Below are 26,541 nucleotides of genomic sequence, written 5' to 3' on the forward strand. Positions count from 1 at the left end.
GATCTCCTCCCAGCAGTGTTGGGTATCCCACCTTGCCCAACACACAGCAAGGAAGTGGGCTCCAATTGGGTAGCCTGTGACGGTCTGCAGGTAAATGGACTGCTCTCCTCCACTGTCGATCAGCATCTCCTGGTCCCTGTCTGCGAGGGGGGTGAGCTTTCGTTTCGGCTGACCACCCAATTAACTAAAACCAAATAAAGTAAGTGTGGGTTATACTTACATACTGTTTTGTGATTAAACAGTAACTAGAAGGTGAAAATAGTTGTCAGGGCACCACATGCTGTACCTGTGACATGTAACTGGGAGAGTTAAACTGTCCCAGTGGCTTCGTTTGCAGGAAGTGTGTACAGCTGCATCTCTGAATTGATCGCTTCAGTCGACTACATCAGCAGGTGGACACATTTAAGAGCATGCTGGAGGCCGAAAGTGTGAGAAACAGGAGTTTCAGGGAGGAGGCCACACCCAAGTTTGAGACGTATAGATGGGTGATGGTCACAAGGGGCAAGCAGTCAGTGCAGGAGACCCCGTGGCTGTGCCCCTCTTGAACAGGAAAACTGCTTTAGCTATTGTTCAGAGGGTCAGCCTGTCAGGGGATGACTACAGCAGCCAGAACAATGACTCTGTTGTATATCAAGGTGGGTCAAAGTGCAGGCAAGCAGTGGGTGTTGGGGACTCAATAGTTAGAGGAACAGATAGGTGTTCCTGTGGCCACAAACAAGGCTCCAGGATAGTGTGTTGCCTCCCTGATGCCAGGGTCAAGTATATCTCTGAGCATGCTCAAGACATACTGAAGGGGAACGGTGAACAGCCAGAGGTTATGGAACATACGTACTAATGACATAGACAGGAAGAGAGATCCTGCAAGGAGAGTTCAGGGAGCTAGGCCTTAAATTGAAAAGCCCTACCTCCAATGAATTAACCTCCAATGAATTACTCCCCGTGCGACGTTGTAGTGAGGAAAGAAGTAAGAAGATAGCGCAACTTAACATGTGGCTAAAGAGCTGGTGCAAGGCGAAGGGTTCAGATTTTTGGATCATTGGGATCTCTTTCAAGGCAGGTGAGACGTGTACAAAAAAGACGGGTTGGATCTTAACTGGAGGGACACCTACACCCTGACAGGGAGGTTTGCCAGTACAAATTGGACAGATTTAAACAAGTAAGGCAGTGGGGTGGGAATCTTTGAGGAGAAAGTGAGGTCTGCAGATGCTGGAGATCAGAGCTGAAAATGTGTTGCTGGAAAAGCGCAGCAGGTCAGGCAGCATCCAGGGAACAGGAGAATTGACGTTTCGGGCATAAGTCAGAAAGTGAGCAGTAGGTAGCTGTTAATGGGGTAAACAGGCAGGGTTAGGGAAAGAGTCATAAAAGATCAAAATGTGATTTGAAAGGTGGAGTAAATGATAGAGGTGAGGCTCAGTGTTTTCAGTGATTAATAAAAAAAGGATGGAGAGTGTGGAAAGCATAGTGTACAAGAAAATATTAAAAAGGAAAGACAGATCACTTTAACTTATTTAAAAAGCTTGTATCTAAATGCATGCAGTATTCGGAATGAAGTTGATGAGCTGGTGGGGATTTCTGAAACATGGTTACAGGAAGTTCAGGATTGGGAATTAAATCTCCAAGAGTACTCAGTGTTCCGAAAGGATAAACAAGAAGGAACAGGAGCTGGAGTTGCTATATTAAGAGCAAGAGATCAAACTAACTGGTCTATAGTTTCCCAATCTTTGTCTATCTCCTTTTCGAGTAAGGTGTCACATTAGTATGTTCCAATCCATTGGTACCTTTCCAGAGTGCAGGGAATTTTGATTTATTATTATCAATTTATCCACTATCTCTGCTGCCACATCCTTTAATATCCCAGTGTGCAGGCCATCAGGGTCCACTGACTTATCAGCCTTTAATCCCATTGGTTTACTTAATCCCTTTCCCTAGTTGTAGTAATTTCACTAAGTTCCTTTGTAGTAGCTACAGATTTTGGCAAAAAAAAATCATCTTCTTCCACTGTGAAAACAGAGACAAAATATTGGTCTAGTGCCTCAGTGTTTCTGAGTTTCCAATTATTACCTCACCATTTTGTCCTGTAAATGGCCAATATTTACTTTGACTATTCTCTTCCTTTTTCTATACTTATAGAAGCTTTTGGTATCAGTACTTATGTTTTTGCTACTTTCCTTTTGTAGTTCATCTTAGTTCTTTTGATTTTGTTTTCTGCATGTTAATATAAGCATGTTAAATGGCAGAGCAGGCTCGAAGGGCTGAATTGCTTCCTTTCACTCCTACTTCCTATGTTCCTGTGTCCTCAGTGGTAACAGTCAAGCAGACACTGTGAGGGCCAGTTCTAGGCTTGCAGCTTCTGAAATAAGGTTGTAAAAATGGCAGCAGTGGTGTGAATGCCTGAGGGCGCAGCATAGGCAAGAGCTGGAATATGTTCATCCATGTGATTATCTCAGAAAGGCACCCAGGAACCTAGTCACATAACTGATGAGATGAAGTGCAGAAGATTGTGAGAGAAAGATTGCTCTGAGCAATGCTGGACTGAGCACTCTGAAACCTTCTGATATAAACACTTGAAATGAAAATGGGGAAGTTCCATCCAGCAAGTCAAAGAGGAGATTTACCAAGATGCTGCTTGGCCGGAGGGTCATTGAGAAAGCTTGGATTGGCTGATGTTGTTCTCCAAGGAGCAGCAATGGTTGAGAGGAGATCTGTCAGAGGTGTATAAGAATGAGGCACATTGTTAAGGTGGATAGGAAGGTACTTTATTCCATTGATAGAGAGTTCAATAATCAGGGGTCATAGATCTAAAGTGAAAGGTAGAAAGCTAAGAGGAGAAATGAGGAAAATGTTTTTCACCCAAAAGGTGGTAGGAATCTAACCCACCCTGAAGGAGTGGTTGAGTTAGAAGCTATTGTGACATTAAGCAGAGTTTAGATATTCACTTGTGTAGTTATAGCCCCCAGGCTATGGGCTGATTTGGAAAATGGGATCAGTATCGTGAGATCTTGAGTGAGATGATAAATGGGCATGTGACAACTTGAAAAGCTCCTAAGAACCTGTACTGTGTTCTCAAGAATAATTTTGAGTGCATTGTAAATACCTAATTACATTGCAACAATCACTAAATTGTGCATTTTGACAAAATAATACATATAGAAGAAATTGTGTCCATTCAGAAAAATCTATTGATATTGACTACCTGAACTGAAAATACAATCTATAGTGGACATGGATTACTATAATGTACATCGGTGTGAAACCAGTTTCACATGGAAACACATTGGATTTAAGCATTTATATAGAAAGGTGTGAAATAGAAGTGAAATAGAACATCCTCCTAATAAAAGTCAAGTAAGTATTAAGCTGCATCAAGAGAAGCCTGGAACATAAATTATATACATAATAATATAACATACTAACTTATATGCTAACTTTTATATAATGGCTTCATGCATGTGAATGTGCATTCAGACATACATACATAAATTATATTAAATAAATGAAAATCATTGGTTCAAGTGATTAATAATATAAAGGAATTTAGATAATATAGCAATGGAGGGAGGAATATTTTGGTTACTGTGTGAAATTTCTGATCATAAGGCAAGTGTCACTTGATACTGGAATAATTGTAAACTCACAAATTTTTCAGTCATATTAAGATCCATTTGCATCATCGAAAATGCTCAGTGTTTTAAAAAGGTAGTTTGGCCGTAGCTTGAAAATCAGACCCAGTTGCTCCTGAATATTATCTACATAATATATTCTTAACTGCTGCATCTGGCATTTATTGATGGTACCACCATATTTTTATTCAAATGGCCACTGCATTGCCCTCCAAGCAAATTTATTTTCCCATTCATTTTTTTACAGCTGGAAAGTCAGTCTCCTCAAATGGATCAATGTTAAATAATTCAACATACACATTTATACGGGATAAAAAAAGAGTCATTTTAGTTTAATCCATAGGCTGCTGCTGCCTGTGTCACACAGCGGGTGTTTGCACTTTCAAGAGACATAATGGAAGCCAACTGGAGAGCAGATTGAAGAGATTTTTTTTAAATTTAAGCACAAATAAATATTGTCTCTACAACCTGGTCAGTAATGTGTCAGAGAGCTTTGCCAATCTTTATAGAACTCTTTTGTTTCAATGAATCAAACAATTCAAAGGGAGGTTAAGACATTATGCCAGATTATTGTCCAGTCAGTCAAGCTAAAAATCTACTTCATGTTTTCTCCAAGATAAGGTTACCAAAATACACGTTTGAGTGAGAACTGCTCAACAGTTTAATAATACTTTCCCAAGGTAATGGCTCTTGCCTCACTGTGCTTTTTACTGATAACCATAAATGGTGCACATGTATGGCAGCAGAAGAGGATATGGAAACGGCTGCAATGTTGTAGTGAAATAATAACATTTCTATGTTAAAATAGTGCAGAAAGCTGGTTGAGGAATGCAACTGTGTTCCTCATCTTAAAAAAAATACTGTGCCTGCATAAAACCTGTATATTTCTCAAGGGTTAGAAAGGGCGATTTTATTCTACCCGTTGAAACTATGTCACAGATTCACAGAACTATGCTATTAATACATGATATCTGCACAGATGGACAACTTACAAATATAATCTAGAAGAAAGTGATTTTGTGTTGTCCTTTTAGGAAGCAAGGAATTTCTTAACTGCACATTTCTGTCAAAAGTATAAAAAGTAGAAGTGTATTTATCGAAATTTAGCTATTCATGCTTTTTGCACATGAATTCAGAGACAACACTTGGATAGTTTATAATAGAACAGTCAACATCGGATCATCATTTACACATAATTAATTGTGGTGTCTTTAAACTGAAAAGAAAGGATAGCTACAGTTTCAGATTTAAAGGATGATGTCAATGCACTGAGCTTTCTTTTTCACAGAGTGCTGACAACTCTTTCATCACCAAATATTGTTTGATAAGATGGTTGTTTGATAAAGTTAAATTCAAAGTACTAAACTGTCTTTATCTTTCTGAAAACATAAAAGGAAACTGGCAAAGAAGCAGAAGGAGACACAGAACAGCACCCAGCGAGAGATGGAACCTGTGGTAACAACAACAGACAAGAGTTGTAACAAACACAGATCAGTTCCAAGAGATGATGCATGTAAGTCTTAACATGAGCATCAGTTCTGAGGGACTGAATTTTCATCTGTCAGTAATAAAAAGAACTTGGGAAGATTTTGAGGTTAGACTATCAATACAGTGTGAATTTGTCACAGCTTTTTGCTTCATTGACTTAGTGATATCACCTGAATAAACCCATTTTTTTAAAAAAACAGGTTGCAATCTAATATACCAAATTAATTTCAAATCAGTTTATTTTAAATCTTCGTCTAAAATATGGTGAAGAACAAGCATTTTTTTTTCTCCAGAATAAAGCACAATATTTGCTTCTTCTACCATGGCACTGAAGGGATTAAAAACAGCTTGATGCATTGATATTTTGATGCAGATGTTACAGATATTATTTATGTTATCTCAGCTGAGTCTCTGCAGGAGTGTCAAGGTATTCAAGTCAAATAAAAATATCTTGTGGGATTTGTTCAAATATGTATTTGATTTGAGGCTTTTTGAAATTAAAGCTGTTATTTAAAATTGCTTGGGATTTGGTTGTTTTCTGGAGGGCATTTCTTAGCCGAGCTGGTGAGAACAAATAAGAGGACATTCAAGTTTAACTCAGCTTTTGTGACTATCTTATCATTTTGTACTTGCTGATAGATATATCTAAGCTTAAAGATGACAACAAACGGCAGTGTATTATACCAGTTTTTTTTACATCTCTCCCTGATTAATAAATGTATCTGTAAAATGAAGACAGTTTAATATTTTATTACGCTACATTCTAAAGGGCATTGGAGATCATACAAGCAAATGGATTAAAACAGGAGCAGGCCACTCAGCCCTTCAAGGCTGCTGAGGCATTCAATAAGACCAGGGCTCATTTGATTGTGGTCGTAACTCCACATTCTGCCCCATTTGTGACTCCTTATTGGGCAAGAATCTATGTACCCCACCAACCTCCATATATATTGCATCATCCTCTGCCATTTTCACCACCTACAAACAGACCCCAACACCAGAGATATATTTCCCTCCCCACCCCATCTGCTTTCCATAAAGACCGTTCCCTCTGCGACTCCCTCGTCAGGTGCACGTCCCCTAATAACCTACCCTCCCCTCCCAGCACCTTCCCCTGCCATCACAGGAATCGCAAAACCTGCACCCACACCTTCCCCCCCTCACCTCCGTCCAAGGCTCCAAAGGAGTCTTCCGCATCCATCAAAGTTTCACCTGCACATCCACACATGCCACTTACTGTATCCATTGCTCCCGATGCAGTCTTCTGTACATTGGGGAGACTGGATGCCTACTCACAGAACGCTTCAGCGTACATCTCCGGGACACCAGCACCAATCAACCCCACCACCCCATGGCCGAACACATTGACTCCCCCTCCCACTCTGCCAAAGACATGTAGGTCCTGGGCCTCCTCCATCAGCACTCCCTTACCGCCCGACACCTGGAGGAAGAACTCCTCATCTTCTGCCTCAGGACCCTCCAACCTCATGGCATCAATGTGGATTTCATCAGTTTTCTCATTTCCCCTCCCTCCACCTTACCCCAGTTCCAACCTTCTAGCTCAGCACTGTCCTCATGACCCATCCCATCTGTCCATCTTCCTTCCCACCTATCCGCTCCACCCTCCCCTTTGACCTATCACCTTTACCCCCACCTCCATTCACCTATTGCACTCTCAGCTACCTTCCCCCAAGCCCCACTCCCCTCCCATTTATCTCTGCACCCGTGAGGCTCCCAGCCTCATTCCTGATGAAGAGCTTTTGCCCGAAACGTCAATTCTCCTGCTCCTCGGATGCTGCCTGACCTGCTGTGCTTTTCCAGCACTACTCTCATCTTGACTCTAATCTCCAGCATCTGCAGTACTCACTTTCGCCAAGATTCTATGTACTGCTGCCTTAAAAATATTCCATAGGCCTGTCACTCTGATCTCTGGGAAAGAGTTCCAGAGACTCATCACCCTTTGAAAGAGAAATGATGGTTCTCATTTCCATCTGAAATGGGAAACCCCTTATTTTCAAACTGTGCCCGTGTTTCTAGTGCCTCCTACAATAGTAAACATCCTGTAACATTATCAGTGTCAAGCCTCACTGGGAAATTAAGTCCTGCCATTCCTGGAGTCAGTTCAAAAATTAAAAAAACCTTAGCAAAGTATGCAAAGTCTCCAGTTTGTGTGTAACAACAAAGAGCTGTCGATATATCTCAACTTGTTAGAACTCTATGCCCCATGTACATCGAGAGAGACAAACAAAAACATTGGTGTTAAGAATGGAGGAAAGAAAACTGGGAAAGTAGTGCAATACCATCAATCCTCAAAATTCAATAATCGTTTAAGTCCATTAAATGATTTAATGGAGATTGTTTAGTTCTCTGATGTTTTCCTTTACATTCCTTCACTTCTTTATAGGAGTCACAGTGATTGGTGAACATATTATGAAGTGTCTGACTTACTGGTTAAAAGCAACAGCTTTCAGCAACTGTTCTGAAAAAGAGTCACTGGACTTGAAATGGTAACTTTGATTTCTCTGCTTCGGTGCTGCCAGGCCTGCTGGGTTTTTCCAGCAGTTTTTGATCTTATTTCTGATTTCCAGCATCTACAGTTCTTTGGGTTTTTGTTTTGATTTGCATTCAGCAACTGGAGGAAGAAACAAATTGACATTCTTCAATCTTTAGGCATTTTACTGGAGAGAGAAACATACACTCTGCCATTATAGCAGTCCAAAGGCTTCAGCCAATATCACAAACACACACAAGCTGTTCAACAATCAAGGAGCCAATCAGAAAGTTGTCAGGCTGACCATTTTCACACAGACAGTGGTATATGGAACGAGCAGCTGAAGGAAGTGGTTGAGCTGGGTACGATTAAAGCATTCTAAAAGGCATTTGGACAGACACTTGGATAGGAAGGGTTTAGAAAGGTATAAGCCAAATGCAAGCAAATTGGACTACTTCAGTTCAGAAAACCTGGTCAGCATTGACAAATTGGGCCGAAGGGCCTGTTCCCAAACTATATGACTCTATAATTCTATGATTGTACTGATTACAGAAGGGTTTAATCAGGTTTACACAGAAAAACAATGTTTCCACTTTTGCACGGTGTAGAACTTGCCTCTGTAAATATAAGGTAATCACAAACAAATCCAACAGGAAATTCAGGAGAAACTTCATTTACACAAGAGAACATGAAACTCGCTATGGCAGGGGATGATTGAAATGAATAGCAAAAAATGCATTTAAGAGAAAAATTGAATTAATCCATATAAACTGGAGAGACAGAGCTAAATGATTCCACAACCAATGGATCAGATTTAAATAGTGCACTCCCGCCACATCCAGTCATGAATTGTGGTGGACAATTAATGGTGGCACATTGACATGCACCGCTGCTCCATTGCACCAGGAACACTGGTTTGATGCCAGTATTGGGTGACTGTCTATATAGAGTATGCATGTTCTCACAATGTCTGTGTGCGTTTCCTCCGAATGCTGCAGTTTCTTCCCAGTCCAAAGATATGCAGGTTAGGTGGATTGGCCACGCTAAATTACCCATCGTGTCCAGGGATCTGCAGGCAAGGTGGGTTAACCATGGTTAAAAAAAACATTCAGTGGTTACGGAGATGGGTTGGAATGGTGGGTCAAGGGTGGGATGTCCTTTGCAGGATCAGTGCAGACAGGATGGGCTGAATGGCCTCTCTCTGTACTGTCATGATTCTTTAATCCTGTGATGGCCATTGCCATCCACAACTTCTCACAACTCCACAAAGCTGTTTCCAGCTGATTTCACAATATTCAGCACCTTTCATGACTCTTCAGATGCTGATGCAATCCATGTTCAAATGGACAGTATCCCGGAGAATATCCAGGGTCAGGCTGACAAGTGGCAAGTAATATTCAAACTGCATAAGTCTAAGGAAATGGCTATCTTTAACAAGAAAATAATCCAATCACCCTTTTACATTCAAAGACATTAACGTTGCTGAATCTTCCGTTATTCATACTCTGGAGTTACCATTGACCAGAAACTGATTTGGATTATTTATATAAATAGTGACCGCAAGAAGAAGTCAAAAGCTGGGAATCCTGCAGCAAGTAATTCACTTCCTGACTCCCTAAAGCCTGCCCACCATCTACAAGGGACAAATCAGGAGTGTGATGAAATACATCCTCACTTGCCTGGATGGGTGCAGCTCCTACATTACCCAAGAAGTTCAAGGTTTGTTTAAAGATTTGTTTAACACTCCATGCAATCATCACAGGAATTCCTAGACATCATCAAGAACATAAACATAGACAAGGACAAAGCAGTGGTTGCATTTGATGTAACGGCACTATTCACTTAAATTGACAAAATTCTAGTCAGAGAGATAATAGCCAATCTCCTGGACAGGCAAAACAGAACGATGGGGAACCAATCAACAAGGATGGCATACTCACACTATTAAACCTGTGCTTGACAACACACTTCATATTCTACACCCAGATATATGAATAGATCAATGGAACACCTATGGGCTCACCCACCTCTGGGCTCACAACAGAAGCAGTGATGCAAAGATTGGAACAAACAGCCCTCCCACAAATCCAACCCAAACGCTGGATTAGATATGTAGGCGACGTTTTTGTTACCATTTGGAGAACAGAAATCGAGAACACACACCAGATCATCAACATCATACTCACAGGGATCAGATTTACAACAGAGAAGGAAACCAACAATCAACTCCTATTCCTGGATGTGATGATAGAAAGCCCACAGAATGGTGAATGCACCACGAAAATGTACAGGAAAGCCACACACACCAACCAGGTCTTGAATTATAACAGCAACCACTCAAACACACGCAAGAGAAACTGCATTAGCACCCTGTTCAAAAGGGCTACAAGACACTGCAGCACTCCCAACCTACAAAGGGAAGAAGAACACCTGTACAGAATATTCACCAAGAACGGATATCCCTGCAACGCCATCCGCAGATGGCTAACAAACAAACAACGTGATAAGGACATGTCGCAACTCATGGATAACTCATTATCCATGCTACCTTACACAAAAAACTCTCTGGAACTGACACCCAGACTTCTCCAACCACTGGGATTCATGACAGCCCAGAAACTGATAGCCACAGTCAGACAACGACTCACCAGGACAAAAGGCTTGATAACCATAATGTGCAAGACTAACGTAATTTACAAGGTTCCATGTAAAGAGTGCATGAAATTCTACAGAGGACAAACAGGCAAACAAGTAACAATCCGCATCCATGAACACCAAATAGCCAATAAATGCCACGACCAGTTGTCCCTAATAGCCATACACACAGATAATATGGACCACAAATTCGACAGGGACAACATAACGATCATAGGACAAGCTAAACAGAGGATAGCCAGATAATTTCTAGAAGCATGGCATTCATCCACAGACTCCATCAACAAGCACATTGACCTGGACCCAATGCACCGGGCACTACACCGAACAACCAGAACTGGCAACTGGAAGCAGCAGGAACGGAACCAAATAAATTCCAGAAGACACAGTATGGCAGCACTTCACAGGAGGCTCCAAAGCACTGAAGATGTCACCTAGACAGGGGACGAAGAGTCTGCAAGTCAACTTCCCAGCTCGGCGAACATACTCACAACCTCGATTACCCAAGAAGTTTGTCACCATTCAGGACAAAGCAGCGGGCCTGATTGGCACCACATCCACAAACATTCAATCCTCCACCACTGAAGCTCAGTAGCAACAGTGAGTACCATCTACAAGATGCACTGCAGACATTTATCAAGGCTCCTTAGACAGCACCCTCCAAGCCCATGGCCACCATCATCTGGATGGAAAATGGCTGCTGACACTTGGGAATACTACCACCTGGAGTTTTCCCCCAAGCCACTTTCTGTTCTGACTCGGACATATATTGCTGCTCCTTCACTGGTTACTGTATCAAAATCCTGAAACTTCCTTTCAAGTAGCACTATGGGTGTACCTACACCAAATGAACTTAAGCAGTTCAAAAAGGCTGCTCACCATCACATTTTGATGGACACTTAGTGATGGGCAATAAACCTTGGCCCAGCCAGACACACTCACATTCCATCAGTGAATTGTTATATTTTACGGGTGTAACGTGATGGAAACCAAGCCACTCTATTCCCGGCGTTGTCACAAAAGTTAAGGGTTTTATAAAAGTGCATAAAATTCTCCAATTTATCTGTTCTTTCTGAGACTCAGGATAATGAAAAACATGGATCAAGTTTCAGCAGTTAACAAGAATTACTACTTATTCTAAATGAATTGATTCTAGCTATACGGGTAAGCAACTTTGCAGTGAAACAACTCTATTAGTTAAAACTCTGAACCCCCTTATGAACTCCCCACCGAACTCATACGGACATGAAAAAAAATTAGTATAATGAGTGGAGCCAAAAACTGGAAAGGCAGTTTAATGGTCCCTGTCCATTGGATTTAGTAAGATAATATTTTTGGCTTGCTGCTCTTTGATCTCACTTCTTCACGTGCTTTTGCTTGATTGCAGGAGGTACACAACTGTTTTACAACGTAAAAGGTCTCTGACCTGATAGTTAAAGCTTCCAGTAACTGGTGAGGACATTCACAGAAGAATATGGATGGGTATGAACATAAAATGATCAGTACATTGGGATACCTGCCAGAAAACATTCATTTAATGCCAGTGCATTCAGGAGTTTACAACTAGTTTGACACCTGTATTATAAAGGTTCAAGCTCGTCCTTTTTCAGTAGGAAACTTAATTTCTCATATTTCACCTATTTCTTCAGGCAGTCAAAAGAACACCACATCCTCTTCCAGTGGTCTAAAAGCTTCTGGCTATATTGTTCATATACATAAACTGTTCGGCTACACAGGACCCAATAACATAGTTGTTGCTAGGCAGAAAGCTTTCATCATATCTCGTCACCACTCTGCAGACCAATCAGGTACTTGTTGGCAGCCAAGTCTGTTTGTACACATCTCCTTGGAGTCAGTTTATCTGCAATAATCTGTCTTCATTGTTTAAACAAAAGTGTAAAAGCACTTATAATAGCTGGTGGTAGTTTGTATTTAAAAAGTTCAGCAATCTCTTCCACATCCTTGTTTTTTTTTAATCATTTTCCCATTTCAATCCACAATCTAAAGTACAGAAAAATAGAAAAGGTACGGTTTTCACAGAATGAAAAAAATGTGACTGATCCACAACAGTTTGGTTCCCAGCATTAAACCCAAATGGAAAATTGAATCATATACAACTAAAAAGACCAGGTTGATTCAAATTCTAAGCCACAGTTTCAACCTTCCGCCAGGACAACAGTAGACTTCAAGCACAATAACGGAAATTGCTGGTGAAATTTTGCCGGTCTGGCAGCATCTGGGGAGATGTTGATGTTTCTGATGAAGAGTCACCATACTTGAAACATTTACTGTGTTTTCTTCCCACAAATGCTGCCAGACCTACTGAGTTTCGCCAGCAATTTCTGTTTTTGTTTCAGATCTCCAACATTAGATTTAGATTTAGATTTTAAGCCATATGAACTTGAGTAGCCAGATGTCTGCCTCATGTTGCTATTAAATCGATGCTTTTAGAAATATGTTTGGAGACAGAAATGGTTTGACTGAAATATTCATTGCATTTGACTTGACAGCCAAGCATTCACTGTCTTACTTATTATAAATGCTCAGTTAGGTTTCCTATTAGAAGGAGGGAAGAAGAGGTTACTGCCATCCATGGAATCATACAGCTGTCAGCAAGAGTCAATAAATCCAAGAGAAATAAATTAAAATAATAATAGTGTCAGGGAAAATCCTATGCTGAAACTGTATTCATGTAAATAGGTATATAATCCTGGCAAAATACAAATCATAGAATCAGATTCCTTTGTAAAGAGCCATGCTTCTTGAACACATACTTAGTGAATTCTCTACCCGTTTTTTCAATGGTTCCAACTGGATAGAATTCCCAATCCAAATATGTTGGTCTTTGCCAATTACCATGAATAGGTACCATCAGTTTGCTTGAGAGAAAGTGAGGATTGCAGATGCTGGAGATCAGAGTCAAAGAGTGTGGTGCTGGAAAAGCACAGCAGGTCAGGCAGCATCCGAGAAGCAGGAGAATCGATGTTTCAAGCATAAGCTCTTCATCAGGAATGCGGCTTGTGGGCCATGGGGTCTGAGAGATAAATGGGAGGGGGGTGAGGCTGGGGGGAAGGTGGCTGGGAATGCAATAGGTAGATGAAGGTGAGGATGAAGGTGAAAGGTTGGACCCTTGTAGAGAGAGGAGGAGAACTTCTTCAAGGTAGGCATCCTTGGAAGAGGCTTTACAGTAAGGTTATAATCAACTAGGAGAAAGTGAGGACTGCAGATGTTGGAGATCAGAGTCAGGAATATGGTGCTGGAAAAGCACAGCTGGTCAGGCAGCAGGAAAATCAACGTTTCAAGCATAAGCTCTTCATCAGGAATGAGGCTTGCTCATCAGTTTGCTTACAGATTTTTTATGGAGATAGAATATAGCTTACAGCTCATCTTTTTTTTCTGAAATAAAGTGTACAAATCACCATTGCCGATATTTAACAGACATGATATCGCAACAACATCATGCTATCTCAATATTGCTATCTTAATGTATTTACTTTTAAGCAAGTTTGTGATTCTGTCAAAGTAACAGAGAAATGAATTTCCAATGGATGTGCTCATCCACTAAGATCAATATCTGAAATTTCGATGCTAATATACTTTGCTAATTGATTTGGGGATTTTCGTATTAAAACATTGAATAAATGAATTAAGAAAAGAGCTGTAGGCAAGATTTAGTCATCGGTTTTCTATTTTCATTGTATGGAAATTTTTTAATAGGCTTTTTCATGAAAATTAGGTTCTGAATTAAGCTCAACATCAAATATTTGGAGAGATGTGAAAGAATATAATTTTGGTTATCAGAATATGGGCATAAACTTAAAAGAAGGAGTTTTCTGTAATTATTTAATTGTATTATTATATGATTTTTCTACTACATGTTCAAAAAATAAGCAAGATAAAATGTTGTGATTTTAGAATGCATTTTTAAAATTTGGACCAGAAAGCAAACTGATTCAAAGCCTGTTACTCTACAGAGTAAATACTTCTGACTATATATATGCTACTCTAGGGCACTGTCACAATAGGTATTTCAGACTGTCTACTCTTTGACTTTATTACACATTGTCCTAAGATCTGTGTGTTGTATTTACAATGGCACCGTGTCTTTGCTGACAAAACTAAATTGGACTTAGTTTTGAATCCCGATTGCATAAAGCCATTTTTACACATGGTATCCATGAATCCACGGGCAACAAAATCAAAATTAGATATTGAAAATGTGGAAGTCTATGTAAACAACAGATGATGTTCATGGATGAACATTTATACATTATATAACATGCACATTTCTTTTGATTTTGTGGAAAATTGATTTCACTGTATTTACTTTAGCAGAAAAGGAAATATCCATTAATATTAGCATTAACAACTTAGAAGCTGCACTGTTTTAATGCAATTGGCAAACCTGCAGGGAATCAGAAGGCTAGTGTACCTTTTTGTCTGGACCTCTTTTAAGCTGATCCATTACATTTTGGGAGTCAGATAACTGAACCTCCATTCACCAATGAGCTATGTCCATGGGTAGATGACAGAAGTTCACAAGGGTGAAGGTCGGAGAAACAGAGAGTATTTCTGAGAGTTCTCGAGGAATGTTCCGCCTCATTCTAATTAAAAGGTTTGGGAGGTTTTCTTGTAGGGTTAGCCTCGGCTGAAGCATGTGTAAGACATAGTGCACTTAGTTTTGTTCGGGAAAGGAGTCTGGTTTACATTATAAGACATTGTTTTACGGATTTTAAAGGTAAACAGCCTGATACAGTCACAACTTCAGGCAGCAGGCAACAGGCCCAGTTAAAGATGGTGGAAATCAGTGCATGACATTAATGGGCAATGATTCAAGCATTTTATGATTGTTACATGGTTAGTTAATGCCAACTTGGCTATAGTTATTAGGATCAACCCCAGTGTGTTGACATTCTTATGTAATGTTATTAATCTTAGCTTCTAATGAAATGAAGTTGAAATATTTTCTGAAATAGGAAACACATAAATACTTACTATTTCATTTTGAATTTATATTCAAAGAAGAAAACTCATTTATTCTTGTTCTACTGGCTTTGCTATTTTAGGATTATGATGCGCTGTCTGATTGTACATGAACAAATGTGTGTGTATCTCTCTCTCTCTCTCTCTCTGTCTGCTGCCTTCTTCCACAACTAATTTGATCTCACTTTTTGATGGATTGATGGAATACAGTATCAACAGACCAAGGGGCACCCAATGCCGTAATAGGTAAGACCCAGTCTAATTAAATAATGCTTTTTAGTATTTTGTGTATCGAAACCACTAATCAAGTCTATTGTGACAATTATTTGCAATTAATGTTATTGCAGCATATGTCAAAGTAGCACTGTCAATGTAAACTGTAATATTAAAATAGTAAAGGGATGTCCTGGATGAGAGCTTGTGCTTGTATGTTGCTTTAGCACACATTCAGGACAAGGTATTGTCATGGTAAAGGAATTGAAGCCAGACTAGGAACAGCTATCTGATTGCTAAAGTGCCAACTGGTGATCATGAAAAGGCTTTTGTGGTATTATGATGGCTTTAGTTTTGGTTAACTGGCCCTTCTCCCTCCCCTCCTAACACTTCAGAAGTAATTCTGGTATTGATACCAATTCGGGTCAGTATTCCTCACTTCCCTCTTGAGTTATTGAGCTCGCACATGAGCTAAAGAGGATGAGGAGGCATTCTGAACTCTGCGAGTGCAGCCCCTGTCTCCTCCTCTGGACCTCCTCCACCAGCACTGCATCAGAAAACCTGCGCACCCTCTCCTTGAAACCCAATCATGCAATGTACCATCATGTGCAACCAGAGTATACTGCAACTTCTGCAACACATGCGTGGAGTCAATATTAATTGTTTCACCCAAATTGCAAAAAAATCACCACATGAGTGCAAATGGTGTAGGTTTCTGGCTTATCATCTCCAGACAAGTTCACATTATGATAATCAGCAATTAGCAGCAAAATTGTATGCTAGACCTCAAGTTTCATTTGGCTAGTGACATGAGTACTTCAGTCATTTAGTATATCTTTGTGCTAAAGTAATCTTCCAGTGTCTCACACTAAAAAAGTTCCTTTGTGTGATCAATAGAAATCCTGTGCATTTCTATTCTAAATCCATTTGATTGCATTTTAACATATTTTTATTCCTACTATGTAAAGAAAATAAAAAGGAATGAATTTTATCATAAATCAGCTTTTTTTCATGCAGTTATCACAAACGACGGTAGGCATCAGTAAAAAAATGGAAGTTGGACTTGTGAATGGTGACAGGAGAGTAAGATTTTTCATTGTTTCCTGATTAAAAAAGTGCAGAATAATTCTGACAACAATGGGCAGAACATTGGGATCATTTTCTGAGTATTACAAGTTCCGTAATACTGGTTGCAGTGCTTGTTCACTTTTCCCTGAGAGTTTGTTCTCTGTATAACTTTGTTTGACCTTGTGCTCCTACACAATACTTACAGCATCATTGATGAAAGTGAGCTCACTTTCAAAGAAGGGCACTCTAGTCTTGGAAAACCACTTCAAGCAGTGTGGGTCTTGAAGGCTCTACTATGGATTGAATCATCTCAGCATAGGCAGCAGCAAAATGGCTGGTTGACTGGCAGACAACAGCAAGGGCACCACAAAGTGACTGGATTCGGAGACAAATGCTATCTTCCTAAAACAGAACTTAAAAGTGTAGAAGAAATAGGAGAAGTATTAAGCTATACAGCCTTTCGAGAGTGTCCAGCTATTCATATGGATCATAGCTGAGTTTAAAAGGGTAGTAGTTTTGTGTCCAGGCAGCCTCTGCCACTTCACTGGGACAGTACCCCAGCAACCCAGTAATCGTTTGGAGGTGAGGTTGCTGGATTGCTGAGACACTGTGTCATCCTGGCCTTGTTGGGAGGAGCCTGAGCTTCCATGACAGCAAGCTGAGCTTCCTGTGCAGACATCAGGCACAGGTAGCTCTGCTTCTGCTACAACTAGAGGATATTACATTCGTTGTTCTTTGCTGTGTGATGATTGGGTTCGCAGGTATGCAAAATTAAGGAACTTGCTGAAAAGGAAGGGCTTCAACCTTTGTATTAAAGGTGTCAAGCTGGTGTCAGGCTCCCGAATGGACGTTTTTGGCAGATATCCCAATGTACTGATCGTTTTTACGTTCATACCCATCTATGTTCTTCTGTAAATTACCTCAACAAATTGATCTCTTCTGCTGTCAGGAGTGGAACCTTCATGAGAACTGACCCTTCAACAAGCTGGTACCCACACACTATTCTCAGTCTCTGCTTTGACTGTGGTCTATTCACTTGCAATGTTTCACTATCTACAGATCACAATTTAATCTATCCTCTGAGCTATACAGAGTGTCAGAATCCTGAGCTGGTGGTTGCAAGAATGAAAACAAATTGTAGGACTGTACCTTTATCATTACCCTCTCCTGATATTCCTTCACTGCTTGGCTAGATTCACCTCCCAGGTATTTGAAAGAAAAGAGCACTTTGGTCAGATTGGAATGGGAAAATTGAAATATCATCTGTAGCTTATATATCAGAGTTCTGGAATTAATTGAGTCCAGACTATCTATTGAATTGAGCAAAAGTGACACATTGGAAATAGGATAAGGTGTAACTAATCTACAACAACTTTCATGATTTCAATACCTGTCACTGGCCACAGTCTCAGTAAAGGCCATCCCAGCAGTGAGCATAATCTCAGTAATGGCCATCCCAGTTGTGACCATGGCCTCAGTAATGGTCGTCTCAATAATGGCCATAGTCTCAGTAATGGCCAACCCAGCAGTGACCATAGTCTCAGTAATGGCCATCATGGTAGTGACCATGGTCTTAGTAATGGTCATCCCAATAGTGACACTGGTCTTAGTAATGGTCATCTGAATAGTGACCATGGTCTCAGTAATGATCATCCCAGTAGTTACCATGGTCTTAGTAGTGGCTATCCTGGTAGTGACCATAGTTTCAATAATGGCCATCCTAGTAGTGACCATGGTTTCAGTAATGGTCATTCCAATAATGGGAGAAAGTGAGGACTGCAGATGCTAGAGATCAGAGCTGAAAAATGTATTGCTGGAAAAGTGCAGCAGGTCAGGCAGCATCCAAGGAGCAGGAGAATCGACGTTTCGGGCATAAGCCCTTCTTCCTGAACAAGGGCTTATGCCCAAAACGTCGATTCTCCTTGGATGCTGCCTGACCTGCTGCGCTTTTCCAGCAACACATTTTTCAGCTCATCCCAATATTGGCCATGGTCTCAATTATGACCATTCACTATTAGGCACGGCCTCAGTAATGGTCATCCCAATAATGTAAATGTCATCCTCCCCACAGAACAAGTACAGATCTGTTTCTTCTCTCCACTTAGCTCCTGCTACTTCCAGTTATGCACCATCTTGTCCAGCAAGAAAGAGGGTGCAGTGAGTATGAATCATGCTACTGAGCTCAGTTGCTGCCATTTCTGATCAGTGAGATACAGATGTGAGGCTTGCAGCATTACAAAGTGAGTGAGAGTGATGTGAAGTATATGAACATGTGATGTGAGTCATGTGATTTGTATGTTATATAATAGCATTTATTTTGGATTTTTGAGTTTTGAACTGGTGGCATGTGTATTTTCTTAAGCCTAAATGGGTTCAATGATTAACTTGTATTATTTATGTAGCCATAGTGATTTCATTAAAAATGTAGTATTGAGTGTAATGAGTTTTATTTTACATTGATTGATTGATTTATTGTCATGTGTACCAAGGTACATGAAAAGCTTTGATTTTCAAGCAGTGCAGTAAGCAAGAATGTACAGATCAAAAAGACCTTGACAGAGGAATACAGTTTGCATTGCACAGAACGTGCACTGGGTGAGATCAGTGTTAGCAAGATCAGCATTATTTGAGATGAGAGAGTCTAATCATCAGTCTAATAATGGCCAAGAAGAAGCTGTTCCTGAACCTGCTGGTGTGTGTGTGTTCAGGCCCCTGTATCTTCTGCCTGATGGAAGATGTTGTAGGCAAGCATTACTGGGATGGGAGGGGTCTTTGATTGTTTTTGCAATCATTCCGTGGCAGCGAGCCATGTAAATGGAGTGCATGGATGGAAGGTTGGCTTCCGCGATGGTCTGAGCTGTGTATACTATCTTCTGTAGTTTCTTACGGTCCTGGGCTGAACAATTACCATACCAAACCACTATGCTCTCAATGCTGCATTTGTAGAAGTTGGTGAAGGCCCTTATGGACATGCCAAATTTCCTGAGCTGCCTAAGGAAGAAGAGGTGTCTTCTTGACTGTTGCATCTACGTAGGAAGTCCAGCACAGGTTGTCAGTTATTGTCACTCCGAGGAACTTGATGTTCTTCACTTTCTCATAGAGTCATAGAGATGTTCAGCATGGAAACAGACCCTTCGGACCAACCCGTCCATGCCGACCAGATATTCCAACCCAATCTAGTCCCACCTGCCAGCATCCGGCCCATATCCCTCCAAACCCTTCCTATTCATATACCCATCCAAATGCCTCTTAAATGTTGCAATTGTACCAGCCTCCACCACATCCTCTGGCAGCTCATTCCATACACGTAACACCCTCTGCGTGAAAAAGTTGCCCCTTAGGTCTCTTTTATATCTTTCCCCTCTCACCCTAAACCTATGCCCTCTAGTTCTGGACTCCCCGACCCCAGGGAAAAGACTTTGTCTATTTATCCTATCCATGCCCCTCATAATTTTGTAAACCTATATAAGTTCACCCCTCAGCCTCCGATGCTCCAGGGAAAACAGCCCCAGCTTGTTCAGCCTCTTTCTGTAGCTCAGATCACCCAACCCTGGCAACATCCTTGTAAATCTTTTCTGAACCCTTTCAAGTTTCACAACATCTTTCCGATAGGAAGGAGACCAGAATTGCATGCAGTATTCCAACAGTGGCCTAACCAATGTCCTGTACAGCCGCAACATGACCTCCCAACTCCTGTACTCAATACTCTGACCAATAAAGGAAAGCACACCAAAACCTTCTTCACCATCCTACCTACCTGCGACTCCACTTTCAAGGAGCTATAAACCTGCACTCTAAGGTCTCTTTGTTCAGCAACAGTCCCTAGGACCATACCATTAATTGTATAAGTCCTGCTAAGATTTGCTTTCCCAAAATGCAGCACCTCGCATTTATCTGAATTAAACTCCATCTGCCACTTCTCAGCCCATTGGCCCATCTGGTCCAGATCCTGTTGTAATCTGAAGTAACCCTCTTCGCTGTCCACTATACCTCCAATTTTGGTGTCATCTGCAAACTTACTAGCTGTACCTCTTATGCTCGCATCCAAATCATTTATATAAATGTCAAAAAGTAGAGAGCCCAGCATTGATCCTTGTGACACTCCACTGGTCACAGGCCTCCAGTCTGAAAAACAACCCTCCACCAGCACCCTCTGTCTTCTATCTTTGAGCCAGTTCTGTATCCAAATGGCGAGTTCTCCCTGTATTCCATGAGATCTAAGCTTGCTAATCAGTCTCCCATGGGGAACCTTGTCGAATGATGGGGGCATGTTCTCCTCTTGGGAGGATTTACAAGCGATCAAAACAAACAGTGCAGTGATTTAGCCTTTTAGATAAAAGGTTCTGGATATGATAGAAAACTGGATGTGTAAAATCGTTGCTTGTTAGAAAGTGGGGGTAGCTCAGGACTAATAAAAGAAAAGGGTTATTTTAGGATAAGGAGTTGTGTTTCGAAGCTCCAGACCAGGCATGTTTGCTTAAAATGCTGAAGGGGTTATTTAAAGCTGAGAAAGTTTAACATCAGTTGCATTGGTGGGTAAACAAAACTTTATGAACAAAAAACTAGATTGGGAAAAATAACTCAAATTCATATCAGAGAGCGAGAAAAGAAACATGTGAATCTTTTAGAAACAAGATGGCCACCACCCCAGCAACAAATGCTCAGCTCAGCCCATAATGAATTGAGTGGTCAATAATGTAGTGAGGCATTTGAGAAGTCTAACCCCAAAACACTGATTGGCATTCAGTAGTTTTGAAAAAGGTGAGGTTTTGATGACTCATATGAGATCCAAGAAGTTCATGTAAGTCCTAGGGGCTTGACTACTTGCATTATCGCCTATTGCTGTTGGCTCCCAATGTCTTTTGAAAATATGATTATATAATCTCCAGTAGATATTGGACATGTCTGTTATTTTCTACCTCCTCCACTAAGGTCACTCAAGCAATCAGCAGCAGAAAATCTTGGAGCTTGCTGTCTTTTATGTTATGCCATTCTTCACAGTCTCCCAGCTTAGCCTCACCTCCTGAATGACTGTCGGTAGTTGCTCCATCCACAGTACTCCACTTTATTTAAGAGGTACAGGCTAGCTTTAATTGATGAAAGTAAGCTTTGATTTGGGTCCTCTGATGATGCGCCTTTAGCGCTGGCTGTATGCAGCAATCACTCGCACAAGTTGAAATCTGTTTGCTGCCTCCATCGTGTTGAATTGGCATTAACTGCTCATCATGGTTCCTATGCCTGTTTTTGCTGGCTACCACCCAATTTAGTCTCCATTATATCTTCCACTGTTCCAACAAAAGATAATTATTCCATAGCTGTGTGCAAAACGATTAAAAGCACTCAGCTTGAGCCCTGTCAATGTATATAAAATACTTCAGTGTGTCTTTGCTTTGAACTTCCATGGATCCTTATTAACTTATCCTGCTCAGGAGAAAGGAAAATTTGACTGGCCCTTCCTGTCAGCTATTAGATTATGCTGCCTGAAGCAAAATGTAACTCTGCAGGACTCTTGATTTTTGCCATACTATTTCATTATGTTTCCCATCATTAGTGTTAATCAAAAGCTGTTTGCACTATTAGTCAGAACATTGCTAAACCAAAACATTGGAAATGGATAAGCAAAACTGACTTTGAATTACAGAGGTTAAAATTCTGGAACTCTTATGTTGGAAGATAGGTTTTTGAATAATACGTCAAGAATTACGTAATTCCTTTTACAGTCAATTGCAATGAGGCTTTTCATTGCTGAAGCGATAATCATGAAAATAATGATTTTAATTATTTCAAATCACTCAACTAACTGTTGGAAAGGTTACAATTGGGGTGATTAATGATACATCTGAGTTGTTCTGCTCCAAGTGTCAGCACCTGAACAGAACACAAAGCAATGTCAGCTTTCCTGCTCACAGCCATGAGACACAGTTCATCCCCAAGAGAAAAACTGCATTTTCCTTGAAGAAGGGATCTTTGTGTCAGCTGTATGTCAGAAGGACTTACAAGGTTAACAGTAGCCAGCACCACAAGTAATAGAATTGCAATCTCCATAGTCATGATTCAGTAGCTTCCAGCTCCAGATCTGTAGACAGCCAATACTGAAACTGGTGGCAGAGCTGGGGGCCAACTCTTGACACATTACTAAACTCTGTGGCATAGCAACAGTTTCTGCTAAGGCTTTCACGATATTTAAATTACAATGACTGAACAATACAGGATTCAACATTCGTACTAATGTTCTTTGACTACTTAGCTACAAAACTCCTTTAGGCTGCACAGTGCAGCAACTATATTATGCAAGCTTCTCTAAGGCATTGGAGTAAAAGCAGACTTTTTTCAGATTTCTCTTTTTGTCTTAAAGGCACAGGTGACCTGCGTGTACATTTATATAATACTGTTGTTTTTAGATGTGCCTTGTTAAACTAGGAATCCTCAGATTCATTCAATTTTTTTCAGACTTCAAACTTTCTTAAAGTATTGTAGTTTGATGGAAGGTAGAATATGATATATGTAGTTGCTAAGAAAGGTTGCTTGCCAATTGGAGAGCTGACAAGAGTTTCCTTTAGTGATCACTCATTTATATTAGTGTCTCTCAAGTACATAACGAGTCAAAGGCGCGCTGTTCTAGGGATTAAGGGCACAAGGGGTGAAATTAAACTCTACAGTCCCTCTACAAGTGAGGAACTATACATTTTAGGCAGCACCCCTGAGGGAGTATTGGCAGGTACCAGCAACGCAACCAGGAAACGACTGGGATCAGTTAAAGATTCAAGTTCACAGGTGAGTGAGGGTGGAATAAGGCTCATTGTCTCAGGGTAAGGGTAGGAAGCTGTCTCATAGCAGGTACCTTCTCCTTATTTCCCTCAATAAGGCATTAAGTGTCTTTGAATTTCTGCATCCCAAAGAGTCTGCAAACAAACATGAGAGGGGTTGCTTTTCAGTTTGTCTCATAGAGTGACAGAGAAGTACAGCACAGTTACAGATCCTTTGGTCCAATTCGTCCATGCCAACCAGATTTACCAAGTAAATCCAGTACCATTTGCCAGCATTTGGCCCATATCCCTCCAAACCCTTCCTATTCATATACCCATCCAGATGCCTTTTAAATGTTGCAATTGTACTTGCCTCCACCACTTCCTCTCGCAGCCCATTCCACACGCGCACCACCCTCTGCGTGGAAAAAGTAGCCCCTTAGGGTGCTTTTAAAATCTTTTCCCCTCACCTTAACCCAGTGCCCTCCATTTTTGGGCTCCCTTATCCTATCCATGCTCCTCATGATTTTATAAACCTCTATTAGGTCACCCCTCAGCCTCCATACTCCAGGGAAAACAGCCACAGCCTATTCAGCCTGTCCCTTTAGCTCAAACACTCCTACCCTGGCAATATTCTTGTAAATCCTTTCTGAACACTCTCAAGTTTCACAACATTCTTCCTCCAGCAGGGAGACCAGATTTGCACACAATATTCCAAAAGTGGCCTAACTAATGTCCTGTACAGCCACAACATGACTTCCTAACTCCTAAACTCAATGCAGTGACCAATAAAGGCAAGCATACCAAATTCCTTCTTCACTATCCTATCTATCTATGACTCCATTTTCAAGGAACTATGAACCTACACTCCAAGGTCTCTTTGCTCAGCAACACTCCCCTGGACCTGACCATTAGGCATATAAGTTCTGCCCTGATTTCCCTTTCCAAAATGCAGCATCTCACATTTCTCTAAATTAAACTTCATCTGCTGCACCTCGGCCCATTGGATCATCTGATCACGATCCCACTGTACTTTGAGGTAACTTTCTTGGCTGTCCACTACACCTCCAATTTTGGTGTCACCTGCAAACTTACTAACTATATATCCTATGTTTATATCCAAATCATGTATATAAATGACAAAAAGCAGTGGACCCAGCATCGACCCTTGTGGCACACCGCTGATCACTGGCCTCAAGTCTGAAAAACAACCCTCTACCACCAGCCTTTGTCTTCTGCCTTTCAGCCAGTTCTCCCTGTATTCCATGTGATCTTACCTTGGTAACCAGTCTACCATGAGAAACCTTGTTGATGCCTTACCGAAATCCATATAAATCACATCCACCACTCTGCCTTCATCAATCTTCTTCGTTACTTCTTCAAAAAACTCAATCAAGTTATTGAGACACGATTTCCCACACATGAAGGCATATTTGTTATCCCTAATCAGTCCTTGTCTTTAAAAATACATTAGGTAAAAACAAGGACTGCAGATGCTGGAAACCAGAGTCCAGATTAGAGTTTAAAAATTAGAATTTAAAAATACATTGTAAATCCTATCCCTCATGATTCTCTCCAACAACTTGCCCACCACCGGCATCATGTTCACTGGACTGTCATTCCCTGGCTTTTCCTTACTATCTTTCTTAAACAGTGGCACCACATTAGCCAACCTTCAGTCTTCTGGTACCTCACCTGTGGCTATCGATGATACAAATATCTCAGCAAGAGGCCCAGCAATCGCTTCACTGGCTTCCCACGGAGTTCTAGGGTACACCTGATCAGGTCCCGGGTAATTATCCACTTTTGTGCATTTTAAGCCATCCAGCACTTCCACCTCGGTAATGTGGACATTTTCATGATATTGCTATTTATTTCCCCATGTTTTATATCTTCCATATCCTTCTCCACAGTTAGAACTGATGCAAAATACTCGTTTAGAATCTCCCGATCTCCTGCAGCTCCACACATAGGCTGCCTTGCTGACCTTTAAGGGGCCCTATTTTCTTCCTAGTTATCCTTTTGTCCTTAATGTATTTATAAAATCCCTTTGGATTCTCCTTAACCCTATTTACCAAAATTATCTCATGTCCCCATTTTGCATTCCTGATTTCCCTCTTAAGTATACTCCTCTGATATTATACTCTTCTGAGGCTTCACTTACCTTACCTGACCTATGCTTCCTTATTTTTCTTGACCAAAACTTCAATTTCTTTTGTTGTCCAGCATTCCCTAAAACTACCAGAGTTGCCTTTCACCCTAACAGGAACATACAGCCTCTGGACTCTTGTTTTCTCATGAAAGCTACACTGTCCACTACAAATTGAATACGTGTGGCAGTCGAATGAGGCTTTGAGTCAGCAATCATGATCCCTCCAAGAGCCTCAATTGATGTCAGAAGATCATCTACAAACCTTCCCACAGCACAATTGAGAAAGACATAAGGGGGCAGTGGCACTTCCCGATAAAATTCACCAAGCAGACATCAGGGACGGTAATGAATTCCACCAGGATGTGTATAAGTTACTTCACTGTTAAGGTGATATTTTAGTCTATCTCTGTTTCAGGTCAATGCACAGTTCTCTCTGTGGGAAAGTGATCCACTTGAGATTATTTAATGAGAAAGGTGGAGATCTGTGGTTGGTGTGAACTGTTTTCTCAATGTCGGTGGATAGAGATAATTTTTTCAAGGTCAGAATATCCATGAGGAAATGGCTGACACTTACTCTACTTTTCAAAGCTCTTTTTATCTTTGAAGTGCAATGACAGTATTGAGCTACATGTGAAGTGAAAACTGGACAGTACTTCACAACAGCTGAAAAAAGGAGAATTAAAAACACTGAATTGAATTGACGATGCACTAATAATGAAAAGAAACATATTTTGATCAATGCCTTAACACCTAATAGCTATGCAGAATAAATTTGATCTTTGATATGTTACAGGTTTATTTCTCAGTTAACCTATGCTTTTCATAATTTATTCAACAGTTTATTGCTACTTGATAAATAACTGCAGTAACTACCCACATTGGAACATACTATTATTGCATTTGTTCTTGGATTCTTTGCCAAATTCAGATCTTTAATGATTATTTGTCAAACTATGACATAATGCCATGACTTTTACCAAGGGTATGGCAAGGAGATAGGCCTCGGCTCTCTCTGCTTTTTGTTCCTGGGTCAGGTGCACTATATGGGAGAATTCCAATCTCCATGATTAGACTTTTAGAAATGGCCATCCCATGCCTCCAACATTTGGTCAGGGTTGGGAGGTA

General features: G+C 40.7%; 1 protein-coding gene across 7 annotated transcripts in view; it reads left to right on the forward strand.

Annotated features, from left to right (window-relative positions):
- Positions 1–26,541, forward strand: part of ptprt (protein tyrosine phosphatase receptor type T) — a 1,424,809-nt gene that overhangs the window by 1,197,643 nt on the left and 200,625 nt on the right. For all 7 annotated transcript variants that reach the window (XM_043710562.2, XM_043710557.2, XM_043710558.2 and 4 more), the window contains 2 exons: positions 5,015–5,133; positions 15,448–15,483. In XM_043710562.2, the coding sequence (XP_043566497.1) occupies positions 5,015–5,133; positions 15,448–15,483 (155 nt within the window). The remainder of the gene's footprint in view (positions 1–5,014; positions 5,134–15,447; positions 15,484–26,541) is intronic.

The sequence above is a fragment of the Chiloscyllium plagiosum genome, unplaced genomic scaffold (genome assembly GCF_037043375.1).
Source record: "Chiloscyllium plagiosum isolate Xiang-an unplaced genomic scaffold, Cpla_swu_hap1 HiC_scaffold_15, whole genome shotgun sequence".
NCBI classification, from domain to species: Eukaryota; Metazoa; Chordata; class Chondrichthyes; order Orectolobiformes; family Hemiscylliidae; genus Chiloscyllium; species Chiloscyllium plagiosum.